This window comes from Porites lutea, chromosome 3, assembly GCF_958299795.1.
Source record: "Porites lutea chromosome 3, jaPorLute2.1, whole genome shotgun sequence".
In the NCBI taxonomy this organism is placed as follows: Eukaryota; Metazoa; Cnidaria; class Anthozoa; order Scleractinia; family Poritidae; genus Porites; species Porites lutea.
In genome coordinates, this window is record NC_133203.1 from 342275 (window position 1) to 367905 (window position 25631).

General features: G+C 37.4%; 1 protein-coding gene across 3 annotated transcripts; it reads right to left on the reverse strand.

Moving 5' to 3' along the window:
- Nucleotides 1–33: 33 nt before the first annotated feature.
- Nucleotides 34–25399, reverse strand: LOC140930093 (uncharacterized). Of its 3 annotated transcripts, none has more exons than XM_073379756.1 (22): nt 25239–25399; nt 24925–25113; nt 23037–23363; nt 21626–21673; nt 19786–19842; nt 19339–19437; nt 17341–17410; nt 16734–16783; nt 16358–16414; nt 15415–15720; nt 14633–14887; nt 14253–14472; nt 13671–13720; nt 9085–12786; nt 6660–8240; nt 5907–5942; nt 5505–5573; nt 4563–4703; nt 4425–4472; nt 4239–4328; nt 2454–2523; nt 34–1565 (listed from the first exon to the last, which is right to left on the reverse strand). In XM_073379756.1, the coding sequence occupies exons 1-21, from the start codon at nt 25320–25322 to the stop codon at nt 2494–2496; spliced, it is 7509 nt and encodes a 2502-aa protein (XP_073235857.1). In that variant the 5' UTR covers nt 25323–25399; the 3' UTR covers nt 34–1565; nt 2454–2493. The 3 variants fall into 3 exon arrangements, with proteins under 3 accessions (XP_073235857.1, XP_073235855.1, XP_073235856.1); XM_073379754.1 differs by having other exon boundaries at nt 23037–23372; XM_073379755.1 differs by lacking the exon at nt 2454–2523 and having other exon boundaries at nt 23037–23372.
- Nucleotides 25400–25631: the final 232 nt, after the last annotated feature.

A 25631-nucleotide genomic window follows, 5' to 3' on the forward strand; every position in this document is an offset into this window, starting at 1 on the left:
AAACAAAACAACAACAAAAGAAACATGCAGGAATAAGCATCCCAAACCCTGCCCAAATAACAGGCTGGGGAACCAAAGGCCTTTTATTTATGACAACTTATTTTAAGGATCCAGAACTGCACCGCCGTGTTAAGTAAATTTTCACTAAATAAAAAATTTCCATAACCTACTCATCGCTTTAAAAGCACCATCGAAATAGTATTACATTTTAATTATGCAATTATGAACTACCATAAGAACAAGTCAACTTAGAAACAAACAGCATAGATAAGTAAGTAAATAAAACTTTAGAGACAATGCAGCGTATGACCAATAGTGGTGAAACTGAGCTTAAAACTACCAGAACAATTTGATGAAACTCTTGAGTACACGTGTGGTGAGGTTTTTTCTTGGTGTCAAAGAGAATTCTGTTGCGTACGCATTGTAATATCTTTTATATATTTCTGGCTGACTCCGCGAGAGGGCAAGATAAAGGAAACGCTGTGTTCTGATTGGGTGGCCGACGCATATCTTTCCTGCTCTGTTTCTGCTTTTAGTGATAAAATACATCTTTCATTGGCCAAGCATGTTCGATGGCTGGATATTGGATTCGTTTTAAACCCATATCATCTAGTAGCCTTATCAAACGAAAATACGAAACGAAAATACGTTCTAATGGGAAATTAAAACAGCCCATACATGGTTCTCTATTTTATGTGAACAAAGTAATATACCACCTCATATGGAAGTAGTGGTTACCTCGAAGGACGAGTGTCGATGAAATAATAATGGTAAAAAATATATTTTCGAACTCGAGGCCCTAGAGAGGACAGTCAATGTTTTCTTGACCATAACCATAATTTAAACTATTTACAATTTTTGACAAAACAATAACCTTGTATACCTTTACAAAACAAGAGTGGCAGCTTGTTTTGGTTCATTACACAATTATTGTTAATAATCATAATATTAAATAGCCTTTAATGTTGCCACCATAATTCGATATTTGTGCATGTGTTGTTAGTAAAATTCGTTCTCAGGTTGGACCAGAATTTGTTGTAGCCTCCTATGAATAATTAGGGTACAGAAAAACCAACTCCAGAATCAAAGTAAGTTGAATACTGGTTTTACCTGAGAACCGATGTTCAGGTCTACAACAAAAAAGCTTAACGAAAAGAATACAAAACCTTTAAACTTTCTTTTAAAAAAATACTTGACAGTGAGAAACAAGGCCTTTCAAATCGCCCCATATAAGGGAATCCAAGACAGTCTTGGATTCCGGATTTTACGCCGTGGATTCCGGATTCCAGCTACTGGATTCCGGATTCTTGGTAAGTGAAAGGCTGATTCCGGATCCAACAGTTAGTGGGATTCAGGATTCCTTGAGCTGTAGTCGTGATCCCAAAGCCTAGGATTCCGGATACCAAAACTCAAATTTCCAGATACCAGATTCCAGATTCCACAAGCAGAAATTTCCTGGATTCTGGAATGAGGATTCCGCTACATGGGGCGATTTTTAAATTCCACGATTCTAACTTCGAGGGAATCCACTTTTGTTAATACCACGAAGACGACTTCGACTTTCCCTAAAAAATAAAACAAACGAAAACGATTAATGGTTAGGAGACGTAGGCATAAAAAATAACTTGCCAGTAAGGCAGAAAGTGAGCAACACAAAGTCTGAAAAGACTCTGCAGCAGTCAGTGCCATGAGACATTCACTAGGCCAGACAGTCACAGACACACCGTCAGACAGACAATCAATGAGACAGACGGTCAGTAAGTCAGAAAATCTGTCAGACAGACAGTCAGCAAGTCAGGCAGTCAAATAAATTTGTCCCTCAGACAGCCTGATTGACAGAGATACAATCAGTTAGTCAGAGAGACAAGCCACAAAATCAAGATCATATAAAACTATGCGCATATATATGTTGTGGTTCAATTCTATCCTTTGTTTAAATTTATTCCTCTGTTTTGGGGTATGGTAATGTAAACAACATATGAATTACTTCAAAGGGATAAGCGACATGATAAACTCTTTCGCGATAGCAGCGAAATACACTTCAAAAAAAATATTGAACTATTCTCAGCAGATGGGAAACAAACGCTTGATCAAATGAGATAGTTGTTAAGGTGCTATGAGACGGCAGTTCATTTCCCAATACAAAATTGCCCTTGTTCCACTCCACTTTATTGTGGATTCTGGCTCCAAAGAAGTAGAACTACATACAATCTCTGCCTTATCTGTAATGCGGAAAGTTGGGTCTGACCTTCTAATATCCGTATTAAGGAGCTTTGACAGGACCCAGCTTTAGACTATAATTATTTGTCAGAAAATTTCGTATAAAAAAATAATGATCTCTTCAACCTATCTCGAGAGCATACGATCAGCTCCATGTAAACAGCACTGTAAAGTGCTTCTAAGACGACTACCTTGCCCTATCTAAGCTATTTCTCTGATCTAATGATGCTTACATGGCATCTTCACCTTCTAGCGTGAAAAAACAGGACTGCGTTACGACCTAAACGGCGAAAACAAACCACCCTGAAAGGGCAAAACAAGAAGTCAAATGACGTGACACGTATTATGGGTGAGGCAAACTGTTGTGTGACCGATCCAATCACGCAAGGCTTCTGTCAGTACAAGTGTATTGAAAGGCGGCAACTAACTATTTTAACAGACGTTTAGCAGTTCAAGTGATGTCCTTTACAGAGTTAAACGAGGGTTAACTAATTCGAAGCTACATCGATATTTTATACTAAAAGGTAATCTAGACATGTTTTTTTTTTAACAAGAAAAAAAAACTTTACGACAACTTTGTAACAAGTATGTAGTCAAAAGCCATTAGTTGAGCATTGCCTGCCGAAATATAGATTTCTCAAGACATTTTTATCAAAAAGGAAAGTTATAAGAAAGTGCAATGCCAATGCACAGTTATATTACACTGAATTTAACTATTATTTGGACACACAAAACAGAGATTTACAGTTATTTTATTCGTTTACAAACACTGGTCTCCTGCTAAAAGATCATGTTAATACTATCTTATCTTACTGTTTTATTTGAGTTTACGATTTTCAAAACTTAGCAAAGTGCCGGCGCAGATGTTAGTTTGGCCAAACACGTTCAGCGCAAACGATCAAATGAACCACAGCTTGTTCACAATTCGCCACTTGCACATATCCCAAAATGCACCTTGTTTGCCGCCCAAAATTTTGTAAAAGCATTGTTTTCAATTTCTCTTGGGACGGCTGTAACACCCAGGAGAAATGAAAAACAAAGGTTATGCAAAATTTGGGGGGGCAAAAGAGGAGTATTATGGGAGATGTGCAAATGGCGAATACAGATAGCCTGCTTCAGATAGGCGAAAATGCGCACGAGGAAGTCACATGCGCTACGATTTTACTTAGGAATGCTTCAAGGGGCGTGAGATGATTCAGCCAATCAAAAAGCACAAAAATTAAATAATCACAAACATAACTGTTATCATCCCCAGATCACATCATCAAAACATATCTTGACAACGACAATTCTTTCACAATGCATGGAAATCTCTTGATCCTGTTATCTTTTATTGGTGGAACCAATCAGGACAATTTACAGTTATCACGCCTTTATAATTTATTGCCTGCTACATTTGTTAAACACCCAGAGACCTGACGTCAAAAAGTTGGCTTTCTAAAATATATGACGAAATGTTTTAAGGTCGTTTTATAACATATTTAGAGTGTGCTTGATTCCGTTTAGTTTCTATCGACTTGAAGAATATCTAAAACAAACGAACAACAACAACAAACAAACAAACAAACATCAACAAAACCGGAAGGAAGTGTAAAAAGAGAAAAAAAAGGTAGAAGTATACATTTACGGTTTAAGTTGTCAAAGTCAGTCGCGTTGAATGAAGACTTTTATTCACCAATTCAAATATATTTAAATTCGCGAGTTTTAAGATAGGGTTTAATTGCAGTCAAAAGAACACGTAAAAGTAATAGTAGGAACAATTACCATAAACACGTATTTCAAAAGAGCCTATACATTTTCTTATCTCATGAGCAGGTGCCTAACCTTCTAAAGAGCATAATAATAAACAATACCGCCTTATTGTTCAGTAACTTTGATTGGAATAACAGCAATTCTGACTTTCTTTTGTAAAGTTAGGGAAATCGCAAAATTAGGTTTTAGGCACGGTGTCACAATCACCTGCAAAAATTCTGTCAGTGAAGTGCTGAAAGGTGCAGTGTGGTATATGGTCCACTTACCTGACTAACTTGTTCATCCACTTTTTGTAAAATTTCTTTTTGTTGTTTGGCACTAAATCGTAAAAGGGCTACCAACACTTTGGCCATTTGCTAAAAGGTAAGAAAAGAAGATAAGAGGGGCGTACGTAAACCTTGAGAATTTCTGTGTTATAAAATGCGTACGTAGTTCAAATTGCATCTTCTCACCTTTCGCTCTCGTCCCATCATGTATTCGTACAAAATATTTCGAAGATACTGCAAAGTCAAGGAGACAGTAAGTCAGAAAAAAAGAAGACGCGTGGAAGATGCAGAGAATAAGATAAAGAATGAATAAGCAAGTCACACCTCAAATTCTGTCGGCTCAACTGGAGACTTGGGGGCTGGGTCGTACACAGTAGAATTTTCAGACAATGGGTTCGATACTAAATTCAGCTGAGGTGGTCGATCTGCTTTGCCTTTCAGAGGCGATCCACCGAGTTGATCAATCTAAAAAAAAAAAAAAAAAGAAAAGAAAAAAGCACAAGCGACACAATATTAGCAAAATTAGTATTATTATTACTAAGGAGCCTTTTACACGCACTGGACAGAAGCCACAGGTACGTAAAGCGCGGCAGCTTAGTCTAGTCACGCAATCATACAGGTAAAAGATTTACTACTGACTATGAACATTATAAACCCTTATGCAACCTAAAAACATCATGCAAGGGAAAGTAAAGAGAAACCTAAGAGAGTTTGGCCTGATAGCTCGACATACCAATTTCCATGATCACAATTCAGGAGTTCAAAGCTTTGATCCACCTTGTTCAGAACAATAAGTGACAGCACAGTAACTCTCAACAGGGGACAGATGTTTTATAACTGAGTGAAATATGACTGTCCGCATGAGTACAGTTGACTTAGTTCAACGATTTGACCACAAATAAAAAAAAATTCACTTATAAAACACTTGTTGTAGCTTTTCAAAAAGAATCAAGACTTTTTACCATTATTACAGATTTTTTTCAGCCCTGGAAAATTGCTGGGCAAATTCAAGACTTTTTCAATAATTCAAAACTCTGTACGAACCCGGTCACTTTCTTAGTCCTCAATGGTTGTCGAAACGTCAGTCACTGTCAACAACAGTGCTGTTTAGAACCACCCCCACCCGGAGGATCATATTTCACCTTATCTTTGACATGACTACAGGGTTCATACCACTCAACACCTCAGTTAGTGACAAACATTTTTGAAGGCACCACAGGCTCATAACAATAACCTTTTCTGAAAACTCGTTAGCACTGGACCTACTTGTGATTTAAGTGATTCCTCGCGCTCCTTTAGTTGACTGACTTCCGCCCGCAACTTCGTGATTTGATCCTGAGCAAATAGAAAGCAACAGCTTTGAGAAATCCTATGATCTGTTTTCAATACAATGGAATTTGTTTGATAAAAATGACGCACAACCGGAGCAAGAATTGTCACAGATGGTTAGTGCGTGACCTTCTGTGCAAGAGGTCCCGAGTTCGATGCCCACGGGTGTGTTCTCAAATCCTTGTTTCGACTTCTTTCCTCTTCCAAGTAGCTTAAGCAGTTTATAAAACAAGCACGAATACTCATTTTGATTTTTTTGATATAAAGGATTTAGTGAATTATTACTTATAATGTCAAAAACGTTACTTTCCTTTATTAGGCTGCAAAAATGTACCTTACCTTAAGTAGTGTTTGACTTGAATCTTCTGATGGCTCCTGTTCAAAAAACAAGAACATTAAGTAAACTGAACATAACCGCTGATGAGTTCAGATAAAGAAGTTGGAATGTGAAGATGTGAAAGAGAGCTGGCATATTTCAAAAGTTGGACCATCAAAATTCCAAAATCCTAACATAAACTCTGGATTAAGGCAGCTGTAACGTTAAATTCAAGTTTTCGTGGTGAGTTTGGACAATTATGCAATTACGCAAACACTGCAAGATAAAGAAACATCTAGACGTACTGGGCCATCATTTTTTTTTCAAGAACAACATCTTTTATGTTGGTATCAAAGAAGTGACTTTACTCAGGAGAGGAGAAAGGCAGGATTACTGTGTTTTGTTCAGTATTAACGTGCTCAACAGTTCAAAGCCGCAAAAGAAAAAACTTAAAATAAAAACAAACCCGCCAAAAGAAACTTTGTGATGCATTCCCTGTCGCGTATAATCAATGATAAGAATTAACCAATTTCTTAAGTGGTAACAGCAAAGATAAACAAACAAGCAAGCAGCCAAACAAAGTTATAAATAAATGAATGAGTAAATATAAAACACGCTAACGTGATCAACACCCAATAGATATCAGTGACCAGTCACGTCAAATTAAAGTTCTGTTTACTGTCAGGTTATGTGGGTCTTCATGCAGTCAGTCTGCGATGCTGTATGAGCATAAGTGCAGTTCCTGTGCTGTGAGAATTCCAGCGTCCTGGACTTACGCTATTAAGTGAGTTGGACGACCCTGTTCTTTGAAGCTGTCCAGGTTCTGCCTCAGTCAACACCACGCTCTGCGCCTGTATAAAAGACTCTTTTTGATTCAACAACTTCTTCATTTCGTTCTGGTTTTTCTTCATTTGAGTCTTCAACTTTTTTTCGACAGCCGCAACTTCGGACTTTCGGTCTCGAGCCTGTGATTCCAGCTCGTTCTTGTATCTCTCGTGAATTTCGTCGACTTTTGCTCTGTGTTCTTCGTGTAATTTTTCCATATCTTCTTCATTTTTTCTCACCATCTCTTGTATCGTTTCATGATGCTCTCTCTCAATATTCTGTAACGCTTCCGTGTGTTCCCTTTGAAGCTCTTCAATTTCACTGCCTTTTTGTTCTAACCGTTCTGCTGTGGAGTTTTTCAAAACTACCATTTCATCTTCTCGTAGTTTTAGTTCTCTTTGATACTCAATGATTTCAGTTTTATACTCGTCGATAATTTTCTGTTCTTCTCTCTGCCCCTTTTCAATCAATTCACCGACAGTTTCCTGTTGCTCTCTTTCCTTTTCGCTGTATTTTATCTGAAACTCTCGCAGAAGCTGTTTGATTTTTGAATTATATTCCAGATCTTTGTCTGCCATTTTGGCTTTGAATCTCTTTTCACATTTCTCAAGCTCGCCAGTATGTTCTTTTCGTAGATTCTCCATCTCCGCTTCATGCTCATCTTTTAGAGCTGCTTCTTGTTCGTGTAACGCATCCATTTTTTCCACAACTAGGTTCTCAACGTTTTCAGACAGCTCTTTGTTCTGTGATTCAAGGTTGATAATTTGGTTCCGCAACTCCTTTTCTTGGGTTCCAGCTTGACCTTCGCAGGTTTGCCTTAGCTCCGCAAGTTTCGTTGCTAGCTCTTCCTGGTGAACAAGTTTTAAATTATCTACGTCCTCTTGATGTTTCGTTTCAAGTTCTTTAATTCTGTTTTCCGCTGAATGTAAAGACTCCTGGACGTTAGACAACTCAGTTTCTTTCTCCACGGCTTGTGTGTTGATCTGTTTTCTCAAACCAGCAATCTTGCTCTCTGCTTTTTTCTTCATCTCAGTCAACTTACTTCGATACTGCGCCGTAAGTTCCTCCGATTGCTTTTCTAATTGTTTCTCTTTTTCGTCTTGGATCTCCTTGACCTGTTCTGAATGCTCCTTTACCTTCGCTGTAAGCTTTGATTCTAAATCCTCCACTTTGCTTTGTAAGTCTGCCTGAACCGTTTGCAGCTGATGCCGCAGCTCTGCTTCCTTAGAAGCTGCAGCGTCTATTGCTTCCTGCTTTTCTTTGCTTAACTCTGCCAGTTTTTGATCAACAGCTTTGTTGTTGCTTTCTCCAGAAACAATCTTAAGTTGCAATTCCTCTTCGCGTTTGGAGGCCTCCCGGAGTTTGTTTTCATAACTTTCCGTGGTATCTGCTACTTCCTTCCTTAATGATGACACGCACTCGTGCACTGTTATCAACTCTTTCTCGGTGCTGTCCTTACTCTCTTTTAACTCTTTGATTTCTTGTTCATGTTTGCTAATCATGTTTTTTATCTTTTCCTTCGCCTTTTTAACCTAACAGATTAAAAAAAAAGAACACTGTTAACAATGACAGAGATCTCTCTTGGAGCAATAACGAGAAAAACATTGAAGACAACTCATGCAAGCAGATTTGAAGTAAACGATCGCAGATATGAAACTGCCGGTAAAGTAAACAACCATCAGAGCGGCAAATCTTCAAAGGGAAATGATCATAAGCTAAAGGAGGAGTTCACTTATTTAAAAAATTTACGATTAACTTCCTGAACGTACTGGACAAACATCAAGATTGTCTTGTGGACTGTTTTGTTTTGCCGTCACTGGACTTCGAGTTTCACCTTCACAGCTGACTCGTCTCCAGTCGTCTCTAAGTTGTCTCCATTCATTAATTATTTACTAGGTAAGGCGAGAGGGGGGAAGACCTTCTCTTCCTTCTTCCTTCCCGTCATCCCCTTCATTAAAGAACCCGTTCTAGTCTTCCACGCCAAATAATAATAATGAGAGACGAATGGGGAAGAGTCAGCCTTCACAGGCCTTTACAGAAACTACTTTCACCTAAATGAATTATGACTTTCAAGTTGCAACTTTGGCGCAGACTTCCACGATAATCTCAACTGCAGTTAAATAAAAATGGGCATATGATATACGCGGACACCCAACAACGATATGTGCCATTTCTACCCAATAGCCAGAAATTTGGAAATTCACCGATGGACATGACTTATACTGGTGGAGACAGGGTTATTTCCTAAAGAAAAATCTTAGTGGAGGTACTGTATGACGTGTGGAAGAAAGGTACGTGCAGACGACCATAGAATGCAAGACTCTAATTCAAGGGTTCAAGCGTTCCTTTGCCGTGTTTTTATTTTCACCAATTTACCTTGGTCTGAAGCTCTGATATTGTGTTCTGAGCCTCCACCATCTGGTTCTTCGCTTTCTCTTCCAGTTCCGCCCGTTCCTCGCTGTTTTTCTTCTTTAGTTCTTCCAAAGCCTTGGAATGCTCTCCGATCAAATTTCTTTTCTCTTCATCATGTTGCTGCAGTAGGTTTTGTATCTGGTTCGAGTACCTTTGGTTGATCTCGTCGCATTTTCCCTTCCATTTCGTATTTAACAACTGCGCTTCTTGTTCTCTTTCTTTTTTCGCTTGATCTAGTTTCTTCTGGAGATTTGTGGAGGTGGCCTCGGACATTTGCTTTACCTCCGTTTCAACTTTTTGTAGCTCAGCTTTCATTCTTTTCTCTCCTTCAACAACTTTTGCCTTCTCTTCCTGGAGATTTTGAGCCATTTTTGTATGCTCTTTCTTCAAGTTCTTTAATTCTTCGCTCAACTTCCTCTCAGAATCATGTTGCTTTGCAAGGGCCTCCTTAGCTTTGTGTAGTTCGTTAACAAACTTTTCCTTGTCTTTTGCTAGCTCGTGAGCTTTTTTATCATGTTCTTTCTTCAAGTTGTTCAATTCCTCATTTAACTTCTTCTCCACATCACGGTGTTTTGTTTGGATCTCTTTCGTCTTTTGCATCCACGACTGAATTTCCTTGTTATGTTGTTCTTTCAGTTTTTCAGTCTCCTTCTTAAGAGTTTCTACCATGGCTGATTTGGCTTGTTGCATCAAAGATTCAAGCTCAGTCTTATGATCTTCTCTAAGTTTTTCAATATCTGTCTTGAGTTTCTCTTCGGATGTAACTTTTCCTTCACACTCCCTGGATAACCTCTCAAGTTCTTCCCTCTGTTCACTGCAGGACCTACGCAGGTTTTCAATTTCTTCTGTTAGTCTCTTTTCTTCGTGATCGAAAGCTGTCTTAATTTGCTCAGCCGACAATGTCATTTCATCCATTTTGATCGAATTCACAGCCTCTGTTTCGCCTAATTTCTCCTCAAGTTTCTGAATTTCGCCTTTCAACTTTTCTTCTTGGTCTTCAAATGCTAATCTTCTTTCCTCTGCAGCTTTACTAAGTTCATCGACTTGCTCTCTAAGTTTCTTCTCTTCGACATCAAATTTCCTCTCGTTCTCTTCAGCCGCCCTCTGTAATTCTTCCATTTTACTCCGATGCTGCGTTTCTGCTTCCGAAATTTTTACCTTTAGCTGTTCAAACTGCTCTCTCAAACCCTCCTTTTCTTCATTAAACTTCACTCTCATTTCTTCTTTTGACCTGTTGAAATCTTCAGTCTGCTTAGCGATGTTAGCTTCAAGATCGGTAATCTTTACTTTTAAGCCGTGAACTTCTTCGCGGTGCAGTTGCTCCAGACTAGAGACCTTATATTTATCTTCTTCACCAGATTTCAACAGTTCGTCAACTTGCTTTCCGTGGCTCTTTCGAAGCTCGTTCAGTTCAATCTCGTGGTATTTTTTCAGCTTTTCCATTTCTATGTTTTGCTTCTCATAAATCTGCTTTGTTTGCGCTAAATCCTGTTGGTAAGTGTTTGTGACTTCAGCTAGCTTTGCTTGATAACTGTTTCGTATCTCCTCCATCTCATCTTTATGCCGCTGCATTGCTTCATCTAACTTCTGCGTTGCCTCTTTCTTGACATTTTCAACTTCGTTGTCGCGACTCGCTAAATCACTTTTCTGCTGTAAGGCAAGTTCTTCAACCTCGTGAAATGACTGGTTCTTAATGTCTTCGATTTCATGTTGATGATTCTCTGTCAGATAATGTATTCTACTCTCCATTTCCAAGTTAATATTCTCAATTTGTTGTCTAAAGCGTTTGTTTTCATCCGCCAATTCTCTTACCTTCGCATTCGCCGTTTCCTTCTCCTCCAAAACGCCGTTTACTTTAGAATGCAGTTCTTCCACCTGGACTTGTTGAACTTTTTCTTTTTTGCTGATCTCATTTCTTAAGTTCACATTCTCATTCACCAGGTTGTCTTCTTTCTCTCTAGCTTCGTTTAACATCTTTTCCATGTTTTCTTCATGTTCTTTTCGTATACTGACCACCTTTCTTTCCCAACCAAGGTTAAGTTCTGATATTTCTGAGTGATGTCGCTCTTCAGCTCTTGTTAGTTCCTCCTTCCTCATATTTTCCAAGCTAGCTGTAACATCTTTGACTCCCATGTCATGTTGGAGTGCAATTTCGTTTAGTTTTTCTCTCACGACATCATCTTTCTCCTGGAGTTGCTGCTGAAATTCATTCTCCATTTTACTCAACATCTCCTTGATTTCCTGTTCTTTAACCTCCATTGCTTTAGTTTGTTGTTTTTGCTGTGTTGTAAGCGCATCTTGTTCAACCTTCAACCTTTCCTTCAGTTTACCAATCTTGTCATCTCTAAGCGTTATACTTTTGCTCAGTTCATCAATGCTCCGTTGTGATTGTTCTTTTTGTTCTTTAAGTTCAGAACTTAAACTTTCAACTTTTTTGCCTAAACTAATAAGCTCTGCCTCTTTAAAGCCTAGCTCGTCCTTGCCGGCTGTCGTTTTGTCATCGAGTTCCGCGCGCATTTTTTGCAACTCTAGCTTACACTGTTCCTCGACGAGTAATTTTTCCTTCTTGATTTTATTAAGAGCTTCCTCATACTTTTCTTTTAAATTTGAAAGCTGTTTCTCGTAGTTACTCTGACAGTCAGAAAGCTGTCGATGATTCCTTTCTTCAACGAGAAGTAACTGCTCTTTGTATTTTTGAAGTTCATCTCCATATTTCTGTTTGCAGTTTTCAAGTTGTTTTACAAACTTCTCGTTTGCAGAGTTCAATTCCTTTCTTAGTTTGGTTTCATTGTCCATAGATTCCTTAAGCCTTTTTTTGAGTTCAGCGTTGATTCTTTCGATTTCGTTCTTTTTAGTTTCAACGTCTTTGACTGCCATAAATTCTTTTTCTTTCTCTGATTGCAGAACTTTCAGTTCTTCTTCCCGTTTGCTGCTAAATCCAGCCTCAATTTCTTTTATCTTTACCGCAGCTTCTTGTTTAGCTGCCTCAATTTCATTGTCCTTTTCAGTTTTCATTTCCAGAAGTTGTTTCTCCAGTTCTTTGGAGTAATATTCCTTCTCCGTAAGCTTTCCTTTCACGTCTACCAACTGCCGTTCCTTTTCCTTGAGTCGATTATCTCTATCCTTGGAAATTTCCTCGATTTCGTTTAACTTTTTCTGTTCAATGTCCTTAGCTTTGTTCTCAAGTTCATGGACAACACGCTCCTTCTCCGCAAGCTGCTTCTGAAGAGTCTCAATTTTCTTCTCAAAGTCACTCACAGTCGCGCTTTTTTCCGTAGCAGTTTCTTGTTGAATGAGAATCAATTTTTCCTCGAGTTCTTTAGCCTGATTTTCTTTTTCAGTCAGTTTAGTCCTAAGCTCTTTAACGATCTTTTTCATTTCGTTGGTTTTGCTTTCCATCCGTTTAGAGACGCGAGCTAGCTCTGACTGTTTTTCCAATTCAAACTCCCGTTCCTTTTCTTCCAATTTTTTAAAATGAAGTTCCTCCTCCTCTTTCCGTTGTTTTTCAATCTCGGCCACTGTCTGCTCGCTCTTTTTGATGACCTCGGTTAATTCACTGATTTTAGTTTGGTGCATTTTCTTGAACTTGTTCACCATCTTAAGTTGTTCGTCCTGTTTTTCTTGCACAAGATTGCTGTGTTGCTGAACCATCTCGGAGATCTTAACCTACAAGAGAGACATCATTACTTAAAACTCGAAAGAATTGATCGACACGATGATTTTCTTAGCTCTCGATTGAATGCATGTGTTGTACAGCCAAAAAGGAACTCACCTCTGAACAAACATGAAAAAAAAAAAAACGTTATGGTTGAAAGTATAAAGTGCATGGAATATTCAACTGAGGCGAATAGTTGTACCGTAAATCCTCTATCAAGCTCCCTCTCTCAAATATAAGCACCCCCCTTTTTCAGGGGAAGAAAGTTAATAAGCCCCCCTCTCTTTTAAGTCCCACTCTCCTCCCCTTCCCTCCCCTAATTATTCTTCACTAATAAATTATAGACTGTATTAATCAATCACGACTGTAAAACTTCGTGTGGACTTATCAAGGATGGTTTATTCAAGTGTTAAAAGACCTTCAACTTCTTGTACATGAGCTTTTCCATTCTGCATTCTAGGTCTTGATGGAGAAGCGATACAACCATCTTCGCTAAATTAAATAAGTCCCCCTCTCTAATAAGCCCCACCGTGTCTATTAAGCTCCCCCCCTCAAATGTGTTTGAAATAAATAAGCCCTCGGGGGGGGGGGGGGGGGTTAATAGAGGATTTGCGGTAGGTATAGAGCAAGGAAGGAGGAGGGGGAGGAGCAAGGGAGGGAGGGACGAAGCTCGTGACAGCAACAAACAAAAACGAGACTGACTGGCAAACCAAAGCCTTAAGACTAAAGAATCAAGACCAATTGAAGACTACTCCTAGTCCACAAAAACAGATACACCGCAGTGTTGGATACTGAATAAAATGGGCCTATTTGATCTCCCTAGCTCGATACAAGAACAAGGTGTTAAGAGAGTCAAAGAATAGTTATCATTACGAGAGAGGTCAAGGTAACAAACCTGCTCTTGGTCGAGTTTCTGACGAGTTTCCGACAGCTTCTGTTCCAAATCTGTCAAAAATTTTAAGCAAATTTAACGAACTATAATATGTAACTGTACCTATGTATGAACAAGGGACCGGGGTTTACTTTCTACAGAAACACACAAATTTGGTTTCATCAATTGAAGAGAGAAAGTCTTTTTAAGCGTGGTAAATTAGCGTTAACAGCTCAGGTGGAAAAACCAAATTTTTGCTACAATGTTGTCAGGAACATTTCCGCTCACTTCTGCAGTATCCAACGTTTTGATATGACAGATTCAAAGACAGTCTGAAATATTGATTTTTAGTGAACCAACCAATTTATTGAAGTACACAGTCATTTTTGCGCATTAATCAATCACAGCAACCATTACGAATGTACATGTAGTTCAAACGCTCGGTTTTTAAGAACGTTAGGACATTCCTCTTCACGTTGACCACGGAAAATGTTAAAAATATGGCATGAGAAAGTTCCGCGTGGTCATCTGCACAGTAAACGTGATGCCTTACCTATCTCTTCATGAAAACGGTTTCACACTTCTTTAATTCAACGTTTCACTTGCCTTTCTTATCCACTGTAACCTTCTGTAACTCGGCCAGCAGATTGGATACTTTACTGGCTTGTTCTTGCTCTGAGCGCGACGCTTCCGAATGACGGCTTTGCAGACTCTCTGATAATGACTCCAGTTGTATTCTAAGGGCCTGAAGCTCTTTCTCCTTCTCTTTCAGGGCTGCTTCTTTCTGGAGCTCCTTTTCGTCAACCGCAATCTCGATCTCTTTCACCTGAGGCATAAAGGGAAAAGAAGCAACAGAATTTGAAAACTGTTGAAAATTTCTAATTAAAATGAAGCATATTAAAATTAAAACAAACACACAAACAAAGAATCAACCATTACTAAACTGGCAAACTCCTACAGTAGACTAAGGGTGAGTGTTTATGTACCTTCTCATTGTATTTAGCTCTCATTTCTTCCTCCTTGGCCTGTAAAAGTGATTCCATTTCCTTTGCTTTCTTAGTCAATGCTCCCTGTAACTCCATTTCCTTTGTTACAAGCATCTCCTCAAGTTTTTCACTCTTGTCTTTTTGCATGAGAGCCACCACTTCTGCCTTGTCTTTCTTTAGCTTCTCCATCATTGCTTTTCTTTCCTTTTCCTCTGCATTTGCTGTTGCTTCAAACTTAGCAGTCAACTCCTGAATCTAATCAAGAGATTGCTGTTTCAGTACAATACTACAATACAATACTAGAATGCAAAGGGGCAGTAAGCCAAGTGTTCAGAGTAACGGACTTCAGGAAACCCAGAGGCCCCTGAAAAGAAAGTTCAAGCCCCCACCCTAACCACAGGTATGAGTTGTCCTTGGTTCATGAAGTCCCGAGTTCAACAACTTGGCCATACTTGAAAATAACCAACTGGTTTGCTGCCTTCAGCCAGTACGGATTCTTACTTGTTACGTTTATTTCAATCATTAGTTTCTGACCTTATCAGTGGCCCAAAATACATGTCTAACACCTGAGGCTTTTAAGTCTGGCTCTGCATTCTGTAGTTACACTACATGTACAGTGTAATTGTGAATATACTGAAAGTTTTCATACTTGAAATCTGTTTGTATTTGTATACTAATCACTAGGTTTGAGGTTTGGTACAAAAACTTGAAAACATAATTCTGAAAACTAAATAATTAACAAAATTCCTCAAAATAAAGTACATGCATCGAAAAGAGAGTACCTCTCGCTCCTTCTTCAGCTCGGTGATTTCTCTTCGTTTCTCTGATTCCTCCAGCTGCTTCTCCATCTTGTGAAAGAACTCCTCCTTCTCCTTTTTCATTTCTTCATTCCGAGCATTACGTTCTTCAAGAGCTTGTCTCATTTCATTGCTGTTTTTCACTGCTTCATCTTTTTCTCTTAGTGCTGTCTGCAGATTGTCCATCATGTCTTGGATTGCTGTTTTCTTCTCTTGTTCCAATCTTAGTATCAGGGCTTTGGCTTCCCTCATTTGATTTCCGGTCACCTGATCTTTCTTCAAAGTTTGCTCCTGCAAAAGTAACCAAGAGAAATGGAACTGATTGCATGTTGGAAAACACTGTGTTGTGAGAAAACCAACGTACAGTATACAACTGTAGTTGAAAAGGTCCAGGAAGAGATTGTGAATAGATAAACAGCATTTTTGTGCCCAGATACTGCATTAGACTCAGAGGGTCAATAAGTAAATGTGATGGAGTGTACTTTATGCAATGTACAGTAGTTCAAGACCACTCAGCTTTTCAGGAAACTCAACTATCCAGATTATTAACAGGGACTTTTAGATTTTAGTAAAATCCAACTAGTGGTCTATTATCAATGCTGCGTTCTGATTGGTTGAGCTACTACTAGGCTATATGTTATAGCCCACTAGTAGCGAAAAGCTTCGGCTTTGAAAACCAAAACAATGGTGGGTGAATTGTGTTTTCCTACCTAAAGTTGTTTTGTCTCAATATTTTTTACCAACTAGTTGGATTTTACTAAAACAATTATTCCCCTCGCCCTCATGGCATCTGAGTCAACAGCTCATTTGGCCTTTGGCCTCATGGGCTATTGACTCAGAGCCCATTTGGGCTCGAGGAATAATTGCAAAATACTATAGTATGAGTACAAGATTGACCATGAAATAATGCACCACAAGTGATTGTTACCTTCTGCTGATTTAGTTCCTGCGCTTGTTGGTCTACAAGAGCTTGAAGGTTTTCCAGCTACAAAGAAGAAAAACATTTTGATATTATTACAGTATCATAGAAATATTTAAAAAAGCTTGAAAATTACAATTGACAGAAACATGTAACCATGGACATGTTACAGCTGTAGTTCTAACCGACTTACTCTAAAGCTGCATTGGTTAACTGTGTAGTCGCCAATGCAACTCCATGGTAACACGATTACTGACTGGAGGATTAAACTTTACTGTACTGCTATACAATTCATGTCTATACTTACATATAAAGGGAGGCTTTTCTTCTTTGTAAAGCTAGCACCTTAAACTTACAAAAGGATGTAGAAAGATGTTATTCTCACCCTCTCCAGCAGACTTTGCTGTTTAAGCTTTTCCTCATCACTTTGTGATCCTGTAAAATGGTAACATAATTGAAAATACATATCAACATTAAAATTACAAAGAAGATCATCACAGTTAAAGATGCAACTTATGAAGTTGAGAAAAGAAAGCCTAAAAAAATCAGATTGTCAACTAAATTTGACTTGACCTGTACATGAAGAATGTGTTACAGCACGGCTGTCATTAAGAGGCGGGGGCCGTGGAATTTCCCTGACTGCTATGAATGTGGTGCCCTCCTACTTTTATAGGTAAATGGAAGAAAAATGGAACCAAAAGGAATCCCTAGGTGTTTTGTTCCCCACCTACTTGTTGTATTTAACCGGCAACTTGAAATATTAGCCACTCCCTATACAGGTCAAAATGAAATTCAGGATAAAACTTTTTTAACCTAGGTTGATTCTCTATTTTCTTTGTCTCCTAGCCCATTTTATTCATGAATGAGGGCTTATAGGAGACAAAGGAAATTGAGAATCAACCTAGGTTAAAAGAAAAATAAAGAAGAATAAAGCAAACAACAGACATTCAGTATTTCTGTCAAGATTTTACAATACACGTACGAATGCTTACCAAGTGCAGCTGCATCTATGGCATCAGTGGTAGGCATTGCATGAGATCCTTGTTGCTTTAGAAGCTGTACCTATTATTTGACATAAAGAAAAGGAGCTACAGCTGTACAGTAAGGGCAGGTTATTCATGTGCATAGAGGGAACATTGTATCTCCTAAGATACATTTACTAATTGGAAATGAAAAGTGTAACAGATTGTACATGTATTTTTTCAAAATACTAATGTCCCAGATGATGTTTAACCTTTTCACTTGTACTGCTTGACGAACATTTGAAAGCTCAAAACAAATTCTTCAACTTGAGGATCATTTAAGGCTCAGGACAAAGATTAAAAATTGGCACTTATTTTCAGAGTGAGATGTTACAAGACAATCAGCTTGTCCACAGGTCAAGATGTTGTTCACATGCAGCTAACTAGCCCAAAGACAAGTATCAAGTTTTAGCAGAAACCCATAAGGGGTTGAAACGTGTAACTCGCGTTCAATGCTCGTGAATATTCGTTTTGACCATATTTGGAAATCTTAGTGACGGATATCCATTTTCACCAAAATGGCTGCTGCGCGATCACCATGCAGATGTTTTAAGACAAGAGTTCTGCATTTCAAGGTTAAACATACACCGTTAAAAGACAAAAAATGGAAAGAGAAAGTTCAAAAGAATGCTCAGCTTTCTTTTTGTGGAGAAAGGGAAGCTTTTCATCAAGAAATCGTCCTTCGAGGAATTCAACCTTGTTTTCTTCACAGCGGAGCCTATGGTCTGTTTTGAAATGCAACCAAGTCAGCGAAGTTTTTGCTGAATTTTCAGGTTCATTTTGCACCCTATGGCCAAGACAACTACGTTTTTGAAAGGGAATTTATGTATTTTTAAATGTTTCATAGACGTTTTATAAATTTTTCTCTTCGGCGCTAATTACAAAATGTGCCCTGATTTGAGATGGATTTTGTGTTGAATTTTACCATGTGCTTAGCCGATGTCACTTGCGTGAACGGATCCACGATCGATCCAGATAGTGTTTTCCGAATTGCTTTAAAGGATCAACTTTTTTGACTTTAAATAAAAATTTTCAAGAAACGGCTTCTCTGTCTATTGTTTTGAGATTGTTCATTCATAAAATTAGCTCAAAACACGATCGTGACTACAACATCTAAGTTTAATTTAAGCTTTTAAAATACTTCTCACATTCATTACAAGCATCACTTTTTGCAAAAATGTCAGGTTCAGGTTTTGGACACTTTCGATACGCAGTCAATGAATTTTATTCGAAAATATTTTTCACTGTTTATTCTAGACTTTTAAACTCGCAGTATAAGTTTACTGTGCAGAGGGTCAACGAGGCATCGTTTTTTGAAGTGACAACTTCAAGAAGTTGCGAGGCCGTCAATGGGTTTCATAATGTTACGTTTGGCCCGGGTGGTAAGGCAATAATATCCTGCTCAGTGTTTCGGTAATATTCCTGGTTTCAACCTTTGAAAGCTTTCTCGGCTTTGAAAGCATTCCCCCGTTTGTCGGCCATTTTTTTAAGAAGGCGCGGGAAAATGAAGGAAAATTACGTCACGTTGTTTACGAAGTTTGATTGGTCAGTTATCTCTTCTTCTCGTTCCAAATATGGTACTTTCGAAAATGAATAATCACGAGCATCGGACAAAGCAAACATATGAGAGTTACACGTTTCAACCCCTTGTGAGTTTCTGGTTTTAGTTCAATGGTACAGTTGTAAGGCTGTTGTTAATAGGTCATTTCCATGTTCTCAGAACTCTCACGTTCAAAACGAGGCTGTGCCAAACCTTTGTTGACTGAAAATGGGTTTTATTTGGATGAGAATAAAAAATCCTTTTATCATCAATGGCTTCTTACTTAGCCTCAGTTTGAAACAGATGCTTGAGGTAACTTAGAAATTGCCTATTGGCTTGTTACTTTCTGATTTGTAAGCTAAAAAGATGACAGTGTTGGAATGGTGTATTTGGAAGTTGAGTTGCCATTGTGTTAAATGTTTATCCACCTGTGTCTGAAGTGCTTTTATGATTTCCTCTTTTTCATCAATTGACAACTGAAGTGTTTCCTCCAAGTGCATCTTGGCCTGTTTCTCCAATTCAATTGTCTATGAAAAGAGCAAACATATTTGTCAGCTTATAAGCCTCACTTATTTGTTTTGAGAAATCACACAAAATAATAAATATTAATAAATATACACCTGTACTTGAAACACAAACCAACAAAAACAAGGTACCGTGTACTGTACTGAAATAACACATTTACATACGTGTCCAAGAAATATTAACAACACATACTAGCATAGGTCACTCATACATTGTTCTTCTTAGGGGGCCAGTATCTTACACGTAAGTGCAACATTAATAATAGTTACAATACTAAGAAAGCTGAGAAAGACTTTGAGCTAACGACAAGTTGAAGTTGGTAATTCAATATTTCAGTTAAAACAGTTTACCTCCTTCATTTCTGATATTCTTCTCAGTGCTTTATCTTGACTCTGAGTGAGATTATTCTACAAAAGGTACAAGACACTAAGTTGTTGAAGACATGGATAAAAGACAAACCGGAGATCTGTATGTGTAATTACAATAGCAAGCAAAAGGCAAACCATTGTAAAGCCTATACAGATCAGATGTGAAATATTTCATCATAACTGTGGAATGAATCAATGACTACAGATCTGTATCACAAGTTATTAATGAATACTAGCTAGCTGAGCAGGTATTAATTTGTATCAAAGTTACAGTGTGTAATTCTGCATGACTATACTGTTCACTAATTGATCAACCAGTTGATTTATTGTTTTCGTGTGGAGCTTACTGAAGTGACAGTACATATGACTCAATACAACCTATTGATTTGTCATAGCTTAACAACAACAACAACAACAACAAACAACAACAATCAATCTTTATTAGTGCCCCAGGGAAAAAAAAAAGTAAATTACATGTTGACAATTAGCAAGCTGGGGAGCACAGCCACTGAAAACAGTAGATGCTAATCCTGATAAGTGGCTGGCCATGTGGAGAAAAATATTTACATATACGTTAAATAAAGAAATACACACGTACACACACATAAAGTTAAAAAACAAACAAACAAACAAAAAATAAGAAGGGGCTGTGTCCATAATCGGCTGTAAAGAACCAATCCATATTTAGAGACAACAGATTCTTTTAAGAGCTTTTTGAAACAAGAACAACAACAGAACTGTGTTTTTGTTTACTTTGGTATTGACTGAATTAAGCTGAGATTTGACAGCTTGGTTTTCCAGCTCAAGAGCTTTTACGGTCTTCTCAAGTTTGTCTACTCATTTCAGCAATTTGCTAAACTCAGCCCCACTGAAGTTCAATGAGCTCTTAATTGGTTCAATTTTTGATAGAAGTAACTTATCATTGAAGCTCCTCACATGTAACATACACAGCCATTAAATCAAAATAATACAAGAACAATGAAGAAGACACAAATTAATATGACAGAAAAAATTAAAAGGTGAAAAATTCATGTAATTTGGACAGACAGCTTAAAAGGAGTCCCTCTTGCTTGCGGACCGCTGACCAAGACTTACTTAAATAACTTAGAATTTTACAAAATGTTTTAGTATTACACACACACAAAAAAACTATACTGATAGAAAGGATGTTCAAGTACCAATGGTAAGGTCTGCAATTAAATTTAAATGTGATACTTATAATGGGTTAACTAAAGAAAAGGCCAACAAGGCTTCATGGCCATACCACGTTGGAATGATGCTATCATTCAATGTGATAACCACATTGTAATTGATTTCCTATATACCAGTACATCTACAACTGAATCCATGTTTGTATACTTTGTTATTTGTTACTAACAAAGTAACCCCTCCTTCCCTCAGAAGACAAAAACAAGGCTACAGGAAGATAATTTCCACTAATTTTATAACCACATGTAACTGTTGTATAATGTACATTATACACCGTGTAGTTAAAGTAACATTGGTTTGAATTTACTTAATAGTATTAATAGTTCTTGTATATCTTGGTAACAAATCAAACACAACAGGAAATATCAAATTTCCATTGTCTGAAAACAATACCATACATTTAAATCAATAAATGATCTGTTTAAAATGTATTGAAAGGATCAGACCATTACTCAAGACTGAAAAGGTACTTATGTCCCATAGATAATTATACGCATATAATGTATAGAATGCTAAAGGAACTACATGTACACATGTAAAAAAGTTCTTTCCGTTGCTAAGACATTAGTACCAGCAAAGACAGAGTATGTTAACTATTTTCACAACAACTCACCTGTAACTTTTCATTTTCCTTTTGGAGATTCTTGTACGCTTCAACAACCTGAAAGATGAAACACTCAATTTACAATCACTTACAGTACAACTTTACCTTCATACTTGACATTTGTCACAGGGAACAGAAACATTGGTTACCTACAATATAATAACCAGAGCTGTCACTAAGGGCCGTAAAACCTGTTAAAGTGGGATGCTTAAGGTGACACTATAAAGTTTTGGGGAGACGTTACAGGGGAATCTTTATTTGCTACACTGTATATTCTGATAACAAAAACACAAAAATGAATAACAATAATCCTGTTTTCCTCTGCTTTAGTTTTAGTAGCAAATCAACATACACATGTACAGTGTGCATTTTACCTTTTTTAGAGTCATTCTTTCTTTGTCCTCTTTCATAAGGTCTCTTCCCATACAAGATAACATTGTGAAAACATATTTGCCGGAAGTTTAAATCGCAGATACTTGCAGGGTAGCAGAGTGACTCATAAAAATGATAAAACCTGGATATTATATAATTTAAAGTTTGAAGATATCCAACTTCCCAAAGTAACATGATTTAAAACATGTTCCTTGAACAATAAAGATACAAGAGCACTGCCTCAATTTAAAGAACATGTATTGTTAAAAAACTTGCCAACCATGATCACAAGAAGCTTCATGGAAAGAAAAAAACTCAAAATCTTTTCCCCTACAATACAGGCTGTTTAAAGAAGTTAAAAAACATTTCTTTTGCAAAAATATGAGTGCCAATTGTCTCCACACTCTACATATTTTTCCGTCTACAACTACTTTGAAAAAAACAATAAATATGCAAAATGAAGCCATTCAGTTGTCATATCAGTTACCACAAATCATTCAAATTTACATTTTTGTCCTTTGAACATTCCAATCAGCTTGATTAAATGCCCAGACAACTAATGATAGCCACAATGATTTAAACAATTTTGAACATGTGTGACTTCCACCACAAAAACCTACGTGCACAAAAACTTGATTTAAAATGTAACAATAGTAACAGTATTCAACACTGGTACATTGTAACTAAAACAATACATTTTTCTAAACACTACCAGTTTGGGCAAATTTTAGGCATGTATATTTTACAGCTTAATTACGAAAGAAACACCTGTTACACACAGTTTTATTTTCACGCTTATTTAATCAAAAGATTTAGACACATGTAAGTGTGATCTTTCCTTTCACATGGAAATAAAAAATAATAGCAGTTCCCTGCTCTACCTGCCTTGGTTCTGTTAATATTATTTATGCCTTAGATTGATAGCCCTAAAAGGCTGGAGAAATTTCTTTTATATAAACATGTCTACAGAAAAAACAAAAACTTCAATGAATGACATCAACTTGAGAAGTAAACCATATTCTATTTTGTTCTATATTGTCACACTCACCTCTGAAAATCTGGTCTTATAACGCGCCAAAACTCGTTCCTGCTTCTTAAACATGGCCACCAGCTCCTCCTTTGGAACTCCTTCAACCCCCGAAGGTGTCAAAGGGTTACCATGACTACCCTGCTCTGCATCAGACTCCGCATCTGACTTTCCTCCTCCAAGTGAACTAGGACTGGGTGGTGGATCAAAACTATGATGTTCAGCTGTTCTCTTGGGAGTTTCATTGTCGCTCATACTATTCTGTGATGCTGATTTGCTAGGAGTGCTTGTGCTCTTGGGTGGGGTGCTTTCACCAGACTGTGGCTTTTCTCCATTCCTTGAGTCAGTCTGACCAGGCTGTAGAAGATATCATTCATCAACATGTACAACGTTACATGACACTCAATATATCATGAATAAAACACCACTACCAATATCTAACTAACAATATCAGAACAGTCATTTTCTCATTGGCTGCTGCAAAACACTGGAATGTACTTCCTGATATGTTTACTAAGCTGGAACTAAGGAGTTTGTTAGCAGGGTTTGTGGTTTAAAGTTTTAGATTTTTTGGATTTTCATAACTTGTGTTATTAAATTTAAAACATAATTATAGCTTAAGGTATTTTAAATTATTATAATATCATAGCTACTTTGAAACCTTAGCAGTTAGTCATTCAAATTTAAAATTTTGTATTGTAACTTTTGCCTTAATTCTACATGTACATGTGGGATATCTGAAAGCTAGCCATATGGCTAATCATATTTACCATGTCCTATGTCCTATAGTATTCCCTTCATATCATTCCATTGTCAGTTTTTTGCTGGATTTTTGTTGTAAGTAGGGTTTCAATAAATTAGTGTACTGTATATTCAAGTCACATTTTTGCTTCCTTCTGACTCCGTTTGTTCATAAGCTATCTATGATCATTAAAAACTGAATCGTTGGATGATGCAATTATACGGTTATGATTGGCTTAGCCATCATATTATTATATCACTATACCATGATTCCAAATATGGTCAGTTTAGGCATCAGTTCAAGACCTGAAAATGTTTTTTTTTTCATGGAGGAAGGAATGATGGCTAAAGAGAATTGTGTTGATACAGTAATTACAACCTGAGAAAATGCAATTTCATTGGAAGACATGAAGAAAGACACAAAGTTTAATGAGTACAGAATGAGGTTTCCTCCATATTCTACATTCTTATCACACAACCAAGGCTTTTACCCGCATAATATGTCCTAAAAAAACAAAAACCCAACAACAACAATGAAAAAACTGGAAAAAAGTTTATGTCCCCTGGGAAAAAATGTTTCCTGTCATAACATTGCTTAATCAAGAAACTCCTTTTGGGAAGCAAAACAAAATAGTTTTCTTGCAAAAAGTCTTTTGTCAAGAATTATATATAAAGAAATATATATAACATAAACACCCCCCTAAGATACATGTTTTCGTTCAAAAAAGAGATAAATTTACTTTGAATGAGTTAGATATGAGAAGTAAACAAACTCTCTTATTCTTATTTTCATTTATACTATGCCTCTAGGGTTTAACTTTATCACTAGTTACAAATTTCTTTTTCAAAACTTGCTGATACTGATAAAGTTGAAATAAACATACATGTACCATAAAGAGAAGTGTCACTGGAATTAAAAGAAGTACCAATGATTAATGCTATGGTTCAAGGATCAGGAAGCATATTAAAAATTACAAATGCTTGAAAAGAACATGAAAAATTGCAGGTGTCTCGATAATTAAATTGTCGTTGATCCATGCAAATCGCAATCGACGCACAACCAAGTTATCAAATATATCAGAGGCTGCCAAGATTTAAATGCTTGCTAATTCGAGTTTCAAGAATACTGCTTGAGTAAGATCTTTACATGTTGGTAAGCTAACCATACCTTGACATCAAGAAGATTATATACTCGATCGAGAACTTCTCGCGGTGTTGATTTTGCTTTATTTTGTGAAGTCGGAGTTGCTGATGGTGAACTAGTTGTTTCATTCCTTCGAGGAGTTGTAGCAGCTTTCACTGCTGAGGTCGACGGAGATTCAGTGGTACTTCCATTGCTCTTTGGTCCTCTGGGAGACTAAAATATTAACAAGTTAAACAAGTTTACCTACATGAACAAAGTTGCAACACACGACTTGACAAGACGATTTGTCCTTTTACAAGAGAGGCATTCACGCGTGTAACTAGACAAATTTTTTGTACCTGTCCCTCACGCGATTGCTGCCTGAGAGGGCTTTGCTCTCCTTCCGACTCCTCTGCGATCTTTTGCTTTAGTTTCTTAAACATTTCTTCTAAATCCTTTTGATCGAGATCAATACCAGTGACTCTGCCGCCATCTTCAATTTTCCCAAACTATCAACTGGGCATGCGCAGTCTGGTTGAAATACGAACATGCGCAGAGAGGACCTGACACGTCAGCTGTAAGTGAGCACAGGGGTGGAGTGGGGTGCGTTAAAAAAACATTACCTCCTGCAATCCTTCTGCATTGCCTAAAATCAAGAAAAATTACACGAAAAGAATGAAAATGATTTTTTTACAACGACTGAAAAAATTACAAGAGAATAATGTAAATATAATGAATTAAAGTAACATGCC

Excerpts from the sequence above, each read along its gene's own strand:
- LOC140930093 (XM_073379755.1), bottom strand. The coding sequence starts at position 25,322 with ATGTTTAAGAAACTAAAGCAAAAGATCGCAGAGGAGTCGGAAGGAGAG. Across the intron at positions 21,674-23,036 it reads ATAAGACCAGATTTTCAGAG|GTTGTTGAAGCGTACAAGAA; the intron begins GTGAGTGTGACA and ends TTCATCTTTCAG. Across the intron at positions 4,329-4,424 it reads TGATGGGACGAGAGCGAAAG|CAAATGGCCAAAGTGTTGGT; the intron begins GTGAGAAGATGC and ends CTTACCTTTTAG.